Source organism: Nematolebias whitei, chromosome 21 (assembly GCF_014905685.2).
Source record: "Nematolebias whitei isolate Nwh7 chromosome 21, NemWhi1, whole genome shotgun sequence".
Classification (NCBI taxonomy): domain Eukaryota; kingdom Metazoa; phylum Chordata; class Actinopteri; order Cyprinodontiformes; family Rivulidae; genus Nematolebias; species Nematolebias whitei.
In genome coordinates this window covers 22,504,955-22,518,438 of record NC_056518.1, presented here as the reverse complement: position 1 = coordinate 22,518,438, position 13,484 = coordinate 22,504,955, and the positions used below count along the sequence as shown (strand labels likewise).

Here is a 13,484-nt window from a genome sequence, read left to right as displayed (position 1 = left end):
CTGGAAGGCACGAGTGAGAAACTGAACAGCTCATTCTTTCTCAGTGTTACAATTTAAGTTTATTTTATGACACATTTGTTAATCTTTGAAGTCATGATCTCATCTTTTTTTTAATTCTAAACTTCTGCAATGCACCACGTAAAAAAAAAAAAAAAAAAAAAAAAAGCACCAACGCGTATGACTGTAATTCAAATGTGGCTTTTTTATTATCACTGTTGAAAGGCATACATTACAGTGCAAACCGATCTTTGGCAAAAGTACAATATGACTGTCATGACTGGTACTGTTATATCCTCATTGACCACCGTTTTAGGGACAGCATGGGCAAAGCAGGTTCAGTGTAGAGCAGTGCATTCTGTTGACACACGGAACTTTAAATCAAGATGAGGACTGTTGCAGTTGTGCTTTGGCACCCAGACCTTGTAACACTTGCCACAAAATGTATTTAGCTTGTTGCTGAGGGGGGAAAGAAGGTATGCAACTGTAAACACGGAAGTATGGCTGAACACACGATATGACAGCAGTGTGGCTGCAGCCCCCATAATCCATCTGATATCTTGAGCGGAAAATTGCGAACTGATTTTATTTCCGTTCAGGAACAGATGCTTGCCGCAAAAAGAAGCAATGAAAAGAAACCCGAGCCCAACGGCATGATGAGGAGCAAAGCAAAACAGGAAAACAAAATCTGTTAAACGAAACAAGCCAGTGCACAAATGAGTGGTATTTGTCTATGTACAGTATGTATAAAAATTCTGTTGAAGAAATTGTTTTTGCTTTGTCCCAATCACAAGCCCCACACCACCATTAATCCCCCCCACTCCCCTTCTCATATGGCTTCTATTACAGTGGAATGAGGGTCAGAGGGCCGGAGAAGCCTACGTTCCACTAAATGACGTCAGCTCAGACTCAAATCTTCAACATGGCAAAAAAACAAGAACAGGGTCAGCATTCCTAAAGCCGAAGTCTCTCCTTACAGGAAGAACGGAGAAGAAAATCTGGGGAAAAGGAGGGGTTAAAGAATGCATGCAAGCATGTCCTTGTGTAAACTGGAGCTTGAGAGCTGCAGGGCCTCAAGAGCAATGATTCAGCCCGGTACTTCAGTGGTGTGTGAAACTATACAAAAGTGAAACAACTGTGAGAATGTCAATAGGGGAATACTGCTGCGGTAAAGTTAGCAGTACCAAAGGCTGGGCCAAAACAATTACAACATTCGGACAAGGTTTCATCAATAAACATGTTTTTTTTCATTATTCTAGAAGTAACAAAATAACATTTTTTGGATTTAGAAGCTGAAAACCTTGGCATGAAGTTTAAACACTACAGTAATAATCTCATGGTACTACTTCCTGGAGGCACAATGACAGTAGAAGAGGATGACATTGTTGCAAGAGTTAAACTGATGGTCCTGTAACAGAAAATGACTTCACCTCATCAAGCTCAGGACAGGCCAGCGTTATCCACAGATAGAAGAGTGACAATCAGTAGACATGCTTCTTTTGCATTATTCTTTTTTTGTAGGGTTTCACATTATCTTCACAAGTAAGCATTTTTTTATACAAAAAGGTAAAAAAAAGTACATAATATAAAGCACCATAGATTAAAAGATGAAATAATTCTACAAATCAAAAGTCTCTGAATAAACAATTCTCTCAGTTCTGATGCATTATTACGAAAATACTGAGTGTATATACTGCAGTTGCTTTGCATACAAAGGATAATACTTTTAAGGCGCGTATTTAGTGTTAAAATCAAAGACAAAATGGAAAATAGCACCAGTTTTTGGCATCTCTAACCTGAGAAAATTTTGTGAGACATCAAAGCGGTTGCAACCTTTCCATTAACATTTCCTTCCCGCTTGTCAACGTCATCTGGTCCTGTTTGTATATTTTTAGTTATTACACTTCCGAAGTCTCAGTGAGCTAGGAGATGTTTAGTTCGACCTGTTTAATCCTTGGAGTGCTTGCTGGAGGATTTCAAACCGAGCCACACACTTCTGCAACAAACAGAAATTTTGAAACAACCCTGATTAAAAAAAAATATAAAATCTAAAAAAAAGAAAAAATATCTTAGAGGTTGTTGGGTCTGTCGAGGTTAACTGTGGCTGTGGATCAGTCTTATCTCTTCTCTCATTGAGTCTGATTTTTATGTGACTTGCAGACTTTAGTTTATCAGGGTGGGGGTAGAGTAGCTGGGAAATCCTGGTGGTTATTTGTGGTGGGTGTTGACTTTTTGCCTTTCATCAACATCTCCTTGATGGATACACACTGGGCAGCAGGCGCCTTTTAGCTTGACAGGTTGTTTGCACTCAACAGTTGGACAAGACTCCACGAAGCAGGTCACCTGAGCATCCTGAGGAGACAGCAGAGAGGACAGCAAGTCGTATTAGAATAAAAGTCCACTCACAGAGCCAAACACAGACTGAAATTTGCATTTAAGAGTGTGGAACAAAATAAACTGAGCTGTAAAGCGGGCAACAAATTCCTGCATGGTGTAAAAGAGGCGTGTATCAGAGGCAGCAGGGTTTGGCATGAGGACACCTCTGAGAGCAGTTGGCATCAGATAAAATGATGAAGGCAGAATGTGGCAGGTGCGTGTACCAGTGCCAGGAAAAAGTTAAAGCCAAGAAGTGAAGGTCTTCAAAGAGGGCAAAATGAAAAAAAAGAGGGGGGGGGGGGGGTGCGTGCACAGTAGAGCTGTTATTTCTAACCCAAGCCTTAAACCTGGCCCCACCCGACCCGAATTTGGGGTGGGCCTGGCCATTTCACCACGAGCTGACCGGCCTTGAAAGAGGTAAAAAGTTCAGTTAAGCTTCAGATAGGACTGTACTGCCAGGAAGTGATCCATCGCCAAAATGGACGCTCATTCAGCCACTGCACTCAGAGGACGCGTGCGGCCGACGACCCAAACAGGTGAGATCCCAAAGCAGACGTGTCAGAGCAGGGTCCGTGTCTGAATAAATCAGAATGCAGGGAGAAGCAGGGATTAAATGCTCTTTTACAGCCATGAAAGGACAAACACCCCCTCAGCTCCGATCTTCTGCCCCTTTTATTCAGCTGCGCATCTCCGACAGTTAATAAATAATTTAAAATGTCGGGGGGGGGGGGGGGGGGGGGGGTCCTGGTTCGGACCTGTAATTACTGTTAATTGGTCGGGTGGGGTTCAGAAATGATGACTGCAGGCCTGGGCCGGGTCGGATCTGTAATTTTGGGCCCGAATGTAACTCGGGAGTGGTTTTAAAAAGTTAAACTCTTCACATATAGATGATGGACATCAGGTCATCAGTGAAAAATGTCAGGATACTTCAACATAATCAAGGATGAGAGCATGTGTTTGTGTGGCTAAAAACATACCCTGCATTCACATTTAGAGCAGGAGTCCTTTCTCCACAGTTCTCCATCCGTTCGCTCACGCCCCTCACCATCAATGCAGTCAGTCTTGTGCAGGCGAGCTTCAAGTCTTTTAATCTGCAATAATATAAGAACAAATACAATCGGCAAGGAAGAGCCAACCTTTGAACCTACACATCCCAAAAAACAAGCTCAGTGGTCATGCAGTCAATTTGATGAGCAACAGGTTATTTGAAACTGTTAAATTTAGTAACGTAAGCGTTTAGTGCATTTTTAGGGTTGGACTATGATTATATGCCACAAACATGCAAAAAGCGATACGTATATTTTAGCATGGGGTCATTCTTTTGTCCTTTTTATAGATTCTCATTAGATTGCACTGTCTCAATCAAGTCTCCTTGGAAGAGACAGGTTCATCAGGATAGAAAGGATCATGGTGTTCAATAAGTGATTGTAAAAACAGATGTGCAACAATAAATCTCTATGTTGAGCTAAGCATACCTTTAATAACAGTTTAGTTTCTGATGGAGCACAAACACACCTGTTTCCGTAAACTTGTGATGGTCTTCTGCATGTCCAACACAAAGTCCTGGAAGTCACTGATCAAAGGTTCGGTTGTAGTAACATTTGAAAGAGTTTCTTGGGCTTCTCTCACTAAACTGGTAAGATAAAACACACAAGAATTAAAATACAACAATTTCATACTCATCATTAATAACAGTAATTATTCAGTTCACTCTTACCTTGATTTTAGGAATTTTTATTTTCTTAACAAAAAGTAAGAGATACAAATGAATCATAACATAGCAATAATGTCTGTTTGCCATGCTACCTTTTCTCCTGGACACTGTTGGCAGATTTCTCCTCTTTGTAGCTGTATTCGGCTGATCTACGCCCCCTGAAGTGGTATGACAGGGCATTGAACTGTCCTTTGGTTCTGCAGTCTGGTAGGATAAAGGAAACAATACACTACTGCTCATCATCATGGGTAAAATGCCTTCAGATGCTGAGTGGAAAAGTTAAAAACCAATCTATGCAACATTGTGCAGGTTCATGACATGCTGAAGAACAATCTCTGAGCAACGACCCAAGCTATCACCTAAAATCCTACAGATCTTGCAGATAAAATGTATGAAATGGTAGAGGAAATGTCAGTACAGTCAATTACTTAGTAGAGTGCATTATTCTGCAGAGAAAGGCTAAATTTAACATAGAGTATATCTACTATTTGGAATGTGTATGGTTTAATAAAGTTAATGGTATTTTGATGACTGTTGCACATCTTACCTTCGCAGCAGTCTTGCCACATGCGCAGGTCAATATGAGGGATATTTTCACAGCTGTCGAAGCCGTGCGGCAGCTTGGCCACCATGAACACGTCTTTTTGAACACGGGTAATGTTGTCCCCATTATCACAGAGAACCCGAGCCAAAGACGTCTGCTTCAGCTGAGTCAGCTGGGCGGGAGTGAACACGCCAGGGTTTTCATACCAGAATCTGACCAACAACAGGAAAGGGTGATGGTATAAATGAGGAAAATTACATAAATTAGATGTTTAGTCTTCTTGCTTTAGCATTACAACTGTAAACATAGATTTAAAAGATTATTCATAGATAAGGGAGAAAGAGCGACAACAATCAAGAAGCTTCTGAGGCACAGACTGAATAAACTAGAAGCATTTTATTCATGCAAACAGATGTGAAATGTGAAATAAGATGTGTTTGATTTGACGTACCTGTCACCATCCCTCACACGCTTAAATTGTAATGAGAGCAGACACATGAGAGTAGGGCCCAATCTACTGCCGGGGACCAGGTCTTCAGACATCAGGGCCGGGAACAGGTCAATATTTAGAGGAGTTCCATACAGCCTGACATGTAGAGAAAAAAAATGCTTGATTCAAAACTATGTAGTTAGTTAGTTAGCATCTTTAATATGCTTTCCAAAGTACTATATTGCTGTTGTTGGCAAATAGTGTTGGTTTGCAAAAGAAAAATTAGTTCCCAAACACAACTTGAGCATTAAATAAAGGTTGAATTGAATTGAATAGAGTATTCTAACAGTTCCTTTTTCGTTGTACAATTACCTTCGAAGTTTCTCCCTAACATCAGGATTCTTGATCTCGTTCTTCAAGTCATCAAATATCTGAGCTGAAGTCAGGTTACAGAATGTCCTATAGTCATTGTATGATGGTATGCCATGGTCCCTTCCTCTCTGAACATTCATGGCAGCCAGATCCAAAGCCACAGCATGGGCCATGGAGAATAACTTTTCTGTTAGCTCTGTGTTCAACAATTGTGTGGAAACACGCATTTTGCCAGCGACACCAAAGAGCCCACGAAGGAGTGGATCAATGCCACCCTCGTTTACGATGCGGAATGGAGAGAAGAAGGCCCGGTGTAGAGAAAGGTGTCCCTGAGATATAGGTTCAAAGTTTTCATTTAGCCTGTAGAGTACTGGATTAATCAGGGTGTGTCCAAAGCGGAAAGCAGCTGTGGCAAAGGCATTAAAGATGCCAGAATTAATGTTGGGGTTATAACCGGTGTATGATCCCATCATCTTCAGGCCTGCATCCCCAAGAATCTAAGAAAAAATAAATCTAGTTTTAATACATCCAACTTTTTTCAAATTATCACACAAATACAGCCTAAAATCTAGAATGATTGTATACATTTATGGTAAGAATAGTTACCTTTGGTAACCAGTGATTGTAGGTGATATGTTGCATCTGAGCCCCGATTATCTTCCTGGTCTCATGGTAGATGGTGTCCCCGTCCCAGTGGGGATTCAGTCTCAATAACTCTGTTGCTATGCGATTGTGTTCCCTGAACCATACAGTATGCATGGCAGTCAAGCCAAGCTGCTCATTGGCACGGTGATCTCCCGCTAAGAAACATGGAATTGGACTCTCATTCTCATCTCTCATACACTCAGTAGGAGGTCCAGTGGCGAATGGCATAAGTGGCTTCCCTGTTCGTTGTATGATACCTTGACGGAGCAGTCCCCTGTGACTTGCCATATCGCGGATTTGCTCCGATTCATGTTGTGAGCTGCCGTAGACATTTGAAGCATCAATATATGAGGTGATTTGGTTGATTTGCTCTCTTGGATAAACACTGTTCATGAGAAGCGATGTCATTCCACTGCCACATACAGGGCTCGATCGCACAAAGAACATGCAGCGAGCACCACTTCGTAGCTGCCGTTGGTCATTGGGGGGGAACTGGATTGGGAAACATGGAGGGTCATTTGTGCAGACCTGAGCACACAGCTGGCCATCAGAAAACCGTGACTGGCTTAGGGCAACCACTGTTGAGTCCAAGTCATGGTCTAGGAACTGACCCCATTGCATGAGAATGTGAGTGTATCGTTCATCAGGGGTGATAGTTTCTGTTCCAATCAATATGGTGGATACAAGCCTTGGCAATGGCAACCTGTATCCATTGTGCACCCTGTCAGTGGTTCCTCTCGGCAGGTTAAATCCATTGTCATACACTGGTTTCAGGAGGCGTTCAAAGGCCGTGAGTGAGGCCCCCCACATAGGATGCTGTAGGTTGTTGCAGGTGCCATCGTGACTGCGGTACTTTTGGTGAAAGCAAATGTCAGAGCAGTTATTGATGCGGCGATGAGCTGTGCAACCAGACAGATTAGCAATCACATCCAGGAAACGAGGGGACACCAGGTCATTGTAGCGAAACGCTGTAAAAAGGTAACATAAATTCAACAAATCAGTAATGTATATGTACAATAAATTGATGTAAATGTGCAAAAGTTTATTAATGAAAAATAAATTGAGGAAAACAAGAAGCTTCAATCAGTTACACATTTTATTTTTGTTTAGCTACATTTTAAACATGGATTTCCTCAGCTGCATTTATGCAATTTTATCCTGTATCTGGAAAATAATAACTACTGTAAACACGTTTGTCTTTTATGAATGAAATCATTTTAAAAATGACCACACACACATAACTGTGAACTGTATGCACGGAGTAAGCAGAATCACGTGACGCATCACTGATGAGATTTTTGCCTACTGTTTTGAGACCTTGACTTTGGAATTTGGTTGTCATCATCTTGCTCTGTTGTTGAGCCAGACATGCCTATATTTGGGAAAGTCTAGACTCACTGTGATTTAATTGATTAGACAAATGTGTTTCTTTCAGGCCAATCAAAACAAACAACAAATCACTAAAATAAATAATCCAGTTAATAGCACATAAGCCTTTGCAGGAAAAAAGTACTAAATATTTCATGAGAAAATATTGATGCTTTTGGAAAGATAAACTTTTAGAGCCAGCACCTAGTGGTTGTATGTTGTATTGCACGAAGAAGCACACCAACAGTGGCTTTACTACTGACAATGAGTGAATCAGTCCATATTTCAGACACAGTAAATAAAGCTCATACTGGATTGTCAGTGTTACACAATTTTTATAGGTTTAGTACTTAATTTAATTAGACCACTGCCGTTGACCCAGTATACACGGTGAGACTGAGAATGAGAACCATTTAATTGACCAAAGTTTGTTCAACCCTGCTACGATATGTTGAATTCAGCCCCCTTTTTAGAATGTTTAGCTTTTATCAACTGACGTTATATCGCAGATTAAAAACATGGCTAGAAACTGCTGACAACATTGCCTCAGAAACTTCTCAGTTAGAAAATGAAAGGGTCTTTTTGTGAACCGTCAGGGCTCTGTAACTTCAGGGATGAAACCTTAGGTGGGAAACTTTCTGAGCACTGTGACATGCTGCTTTAAACTTCTGCAGCACCTCATGACTTATTAAAAACATATATTGTGACTCATATTTCCAAACGTTTCCATTCCTAAATGACCCAGTTTAACTTTAGAATTTACAACTGTTTAGGCAGAAAAGCTGCAAAATATTGAAGAAAATCCCTAAAAGAACATCATGTCCTTTTAAATAAATATTTTATTAGGTGTTGTAGTCATTTACAAGGTCTGACTTTTAGGGTGAAAAGACCTTCTGTGCTGAAGCTGGTCACAGTGTTTCCTAAATGAGCCCCAGATTTTTGATTTGTGAGACCAACCTCTGTTAAAGCTTCAGTGTGCAGCAAATCGTTGTGTTTTAGTGTCTGATCAGTTTGGTGTTGCAGTTATGTGCATGAGAACAAGTGTTAGGTGTGTGAGACCACCCTCAATGAAAGTGAGGTGAGACTTCCTGTTAACACAGTGTGACCAGGCCTCACGTTATGCACATTAATAGTGTATTGTGTACATTTTTGTGCTAGGATTTTTTGTTTTCCCCTAATGTGAGGGTATATTATGCAAATTAGCAAAAATTATGTACCTCATCCTCATTTTACACACGCAGAACTAATAAAACCTGCAACACAAACTTTGTTTAAATTTGTCTAATGCTCTGCAGCGTTTACAGTTTTACTGCTAAATGGTGTGAAATGGGACTAACAAGTCTGTTTACTGACTGTCAGCTGCACCATGATTATCCGTTCCTGAGGTCGTGCTAAACAGAAAATGACAGAAAAATGGAAACATAGCAAAGCCAGTCAGACACAGAGCCAATTGAATTCTTGGTTTTCATAAAACTCTATTTAGAAACTGGATCAATTCTTCCCCCTTGAATCCAAAGTGACACTTTAATAGGAAACTTCACATATTCCACAAGAAGCTAGATTTTTATTTCAGACCCGAGCTAGAAACAGATGGAAACAGTGTGCATACTTAGTATTTATATTTGTGGGATATAATGTATGGGATGGAATTACAATTTTGACCTTTAAAGACATGTGTCCAAGAAACAGACTATTATGTAAGAAAATAGCAGTGTATCATCAGTTTAGCTATTTATATGAAATTAAAGATTAATATTTGTCATCAGAATTCATTGTTTGAGAAATATGTTTTTAAAGTTGGTTTGTTTGTGTGTTTGGGATTCCAGTTTTTATTTGTATTCCTAATTTTTTATGGACAGCTTTCTGGTAAAACGGTCATGTTCACAAGGTTGGCTGAACCACCAATGAATGTTCAATTTGAACAACTTCTTGTTGATGCAGTGAGATTTTTTTTTAGATTAGATTTACCATAGATTGACCCAATTGGTCAAAAGAGGTGTCAATCAAAAGAGGACTGCCTACACCGCCCTTCTGGCACACTGGTATTTAAATTAGAAGTGCCTGGTACAGCGTAGCAGCTCTTTAAAGCAAAATGATGTCACGATGGCTCCACGGGTGGGCTGTTGCCATTTAAACAAAAAAAAGAGTGTCTGCTTAAGACAATGCAATTAAAACCAGTGGTGACAGGCCCATATGGGACAGGTGGGGTGGAGAAGAAAGGCAAAAAATTTTGTAGATACACACAGAAAAAAACAGCAAAAAAATTAAATATTAAGTAAAATATATTGACAATTACTAATTACTGTCAAATTTCAAACAATAATATCATTTATCGCAATATTTTTTGAGACAATTAATGACCCAGCAAAATTTGTTATTGTAATGGGCCTAGCTTCAACATTTAGGATTTTTAATGGAAAACATTGGGATTCCTTCACTCAAATAAAGCTTAGCTAAATGGCTAAAGGGAAGTGTGAACATAAAGAATGGATTTACTTGATAATGATCACTTCCTCTTTTTTCGTCTGTTCAATCGTTTATTTTGTTTCTAGCAATTTTTTTCAGAGGTTTATGCAAAAGCCTACTCTGTAAAGTTTGGTTACTTATAAGTGTGTTCAGTTAGTGTTTGATAAAACCTTTGGTTCAGTTAAAGTGTCTAATTAAATAGGTTGGAGAGGCCTTTTTTTTAAAGTGACTGTAATGTGTTTTTTGTGAAGTCTTACAAATTTTCAACAGTAGAAGAAGCTAACCATAATCTGTGGGTGATACTTAAAATTTATTATGATCTTCCTTAGCTTTGATACAATCTGTTACCAATTTGTAAGCAAGTACCAATTTGTGTGACAGAAATTATAAAACACAGAAAAAAGCTACAACAACCATCACCAGTCTGCTTAAAGCCTTCAAGTGAAGTGCAAAAGTTTTTGATTAGTCTCACCAGTGCCGTTGGTGTCAACCATAAGACCCTGGTTGACATGGTTCTGGATGAGCAGGAGAGTCTGCTCGAAGATCTCGCCGGCACGTGCCTGCCCAACTGTGTACGGATCCCGTGGATATCGGAAAAGAGCGAGCAGCTCTCCTGGAGTCCGAGGCTGACTGGAGGGATGAGAGGCAGACGTACGGTGGGTGAAAACAATACAAGAAAAAAAATCTGTTTTTCTGTGTATCCTTTTAGAACAGGAAACTGCAAATAAAGCTTCCTCTGATGTTTATCAGAAAATGTCTCTACTGCACCTCGATAGTTTAAATAAAGAGAATCCAAAGCAAGCATGCGAGTCACTCATGAGCTGCATCTCCTCTGTGAAAAACCTCCATGTGTTTGTGTGCATGCCTCTGTGCTGTGCTGCAGACCAATCAACTGCTTTATTCAAACCTCTCATTTAAAGCTGCATCCAGCTTTAAAACTGAGCCACATCTGAACACAAACAGCTGTCACACATTGTAAACTTGTGTAAGTGATTAAACACATAGTGCAACAGCACATTGATATCTTAGGGTTTGAAACTTTTTTTATTCTGCTGTTAAACTTGGTCAAGCCTGGAGAGTTTTAGATGAAGCTTTAGACCTCATTTGTTTTCTCCTGCAGCTGACAACATTAAAACCAAGCCACAAAACCCACTGCCAAGACCAAATTAAGGGTGGAGAACTTTTTTTTTTTAGTGTGGCTTATGTAAATAATCGAAAAATTTGGCGATCGTTCCAGTAACAACTAGTTGTGACCTTTTGCAAAACATCCTCCCCACACTCTGATGCATATCAGCGACTCAAAAACTACGTGACACAGTTCTTCTGATAGATTCTCCTCAGCGTTCCTGTTTGGTTTCAAACAACCAAAATGCCATCCGCTAAGAAGAAAGCCATCATTCTGTGATTGCCATTTAACAGATTTAGAAATCCCCTCATTTCAAGAGTGACCATTACTCTGGGATTAGTTTGGTCTCATGATTTCTTGCACGCGTGTGTGCACATGGGTGGGCAAAGTGTAGGTGAATGCGTGCCAAGAAAAGCCCAGCTGCTAACCACATCAGTGAGATGGATGGAAACTAAAAGGTGAGCTGAAATCACAAAAAACAGACGTCGTCACCTATAAACATGAAAGTGTGAGTCACTGTGACGAGGAGGCTTGAGAAAACGAGAGCAAATGGGAAACAAAGTCAAGGAGGACATGGGGAAATGTACTAGATGTCAACATGAAGTGGGACAAATGTCTAATGCACCAAGACCATGTTGACCTGGATACGTTTTTGTTTAATTTTGTTTAACTAATAACCCCAATTTGTACAAGTTTTACATATATTCAGTGCAAAGGAATGCATTATTTTTGGAATATTGTTCAAAGATTTTTTTTTTTTAATTACTGAGGTTTGTCATTTACTGACATCATCAGTGCTGGTGTTTTTATTTTCTGACTTATTTGTCTAAGATGCTTTTCTGCTGGAAACCTCCAGCCCTTTTAGTCCAACCAACCAACCATGGAAAAATGTTGCTCAACGTTTTGAACACTGCAGACATTAAATCAAATCGTTTAACAAAAAAAAAAGTTTGCTTACATTTTTTTTTTCATTTAAAGCTATTCAAAAAGTTATGTAAAAAACATGCATTTATATATTTTAGTTTTAATTTTTATGGTAAACTTAAAAAGGAAGGGGTTGTTGCAGTCAGATTTACCCTGTTGTCCAGTCCAGGCATCTTGTTAGCTTGAACATGTCTTTTTTTTGAATAACATTAACTCTAAAATGATTTACTTCCTGATTCAATCACTTCAGTGACTGTAATTTTACAAAGCCATGCAGCTTGTGAATTTCCAAAAGTGCTCTGGAAGGGCTGCATGTATGTCGCACCGCTGTATAAGTCGCATCAGTCGCATCAGTCCAAATATGTTTAATAAAGTGGAAAAAAAACATAAATACGTCACTTCATCATATAAGTAGCATCTATTATGCATCATCAATGACAACCCAGAAATGTGGGCCGGTGTTGTGTCAAAATTCGACTGGCTGCCAAATGGCGGCCGCAGGAGCATGCACGGGAGGACTTTAACAAGAATTTCACTTAAAAAAAATTATTTGTTTGCTCAAAATTATAGCAAAGGTGTGTCTGAGTTTAACTTTTCCTTAATAAATGCACTTTGATGGTCAAAGCAGCTGTATTTCAAAAGTATCCGTTGCCTCGGTGTTTGCTCCAGGAGAGCTGGACAAAGGTAGAGGTCTGTGGCAAGCTGATTGTGTCATTAATTGTCACTTATACCTATTACATGACACAATGGCATGCCATACTGCTCGAGTACCATCTAGCGGTTGAAAATGATAGTGTTCAATTTTTTCAATGTCAGAATGAATGAAAATGGTCATATTTCAGCTAAAAATTAGTTTATAAATATGGGGAAAAACATAAATACGTTGCTTTGGTGTATAATTCGCAGGGCATGTAAATTATGAAAAAAAACTGTGACTTATAGGCTGAAAAATACGGTACCAGTTTGTTCAGACCGCTTTAGTGATGAGTCAGAAATATATGGGGACAAAAATCTTTAGAGCATCTACTGCAAGTAAAATGCACGTGATTTTAGTTGCTCGTTTTCTAAAATAACTTCAGAGTTTGTGTGGTTATGTGCTTTTTAGAGTTCTCATATCTTACCCATCAAAAAGACGTCTCCTTGTGGACTCGATTGCACTGTCCACGTTACGTATGGCCTGCTCTATCGAAGTACTCACAAAGGTGTCACCCTCACGGCTGATTGCGGGCACTGAGAAAAACAGATTAAAGACAAAATCAAGTAAAAACAAAAAACAAAAAAAACAGTACAAGTCATAAACAATCACGTTTTATTTATAGAATATTCTCTTTTCTTAAATCCATTTAAGCACATTTATGTTTAGAAAATTCCCCAAATTTTAAAAGCAGTTGACTTTAGAGCATCAGTATGTTGGCTTCTTTATGACGCTGGAGTGGACACATTTCTGGCACACCCCATTCTGCTCTTGCACCACTGAAAACAGTGAGATTGTGACGTGAAGACTGAGAGAGTCCAAGAAAAA

At 39.5% G+C, this 13,484-nt stretch overlaps 1 protein-coding gene across 2 annotated transcripts in view; it reads right to left on the bottom strand.

The window, feature by feature from the left end:
* Positions 1–1,619: 1,619 nt before the first annotated feature.
* Positions 1,620–13,484, bottom strand: part of LOC119427552 (peroxidasin) — a 41,845-nt gene continuing 29,980 nt past the window's right edge. For both annotated transcript variants that reach the window (XM_037695186.1, XM_037695187.1), the window contains exons 14-23: positions 13,084–13,192; positions 10,385–10,542; positions 6,040–7,046; positions 5,434–5,930; positions 5,083–5,217; positions 4,635–4,843; positions 4,180–4,291; positions 3,889–4,006; positions 3,351–3,464; positions 1,620–2,349 (exon numbers count right to left, since the gene is read on the bottom strand). In XM_037695186.1, the coding sequence (XP_037551114.1) occupies positions 2,206–2,349; positions 3,351–3,464; positions 3,889–4,006; positions 4,180–4,291; positions 4,635–4,843; positions 5,083–5,217; positions 5,434–5,930; positions 6,040–7,046; positions 10,385–10,542; positions 13,084–13,192 (2,603 nt within the window). In that variant the 3' untranslated portion in view covers positions 1,620–2,205. The remainder of the gene's footprint in view (positions 2,350–3,350; positions 3,465–3,888; positions 4,007–4,179; positions 4,292–4,634; positions 4,844–5,082; positions 5,218–5,433; positions 5,931–6,039; positions 7,047–10,384; positions 10,543–13,083; positions 13,193–13,484) is intronic.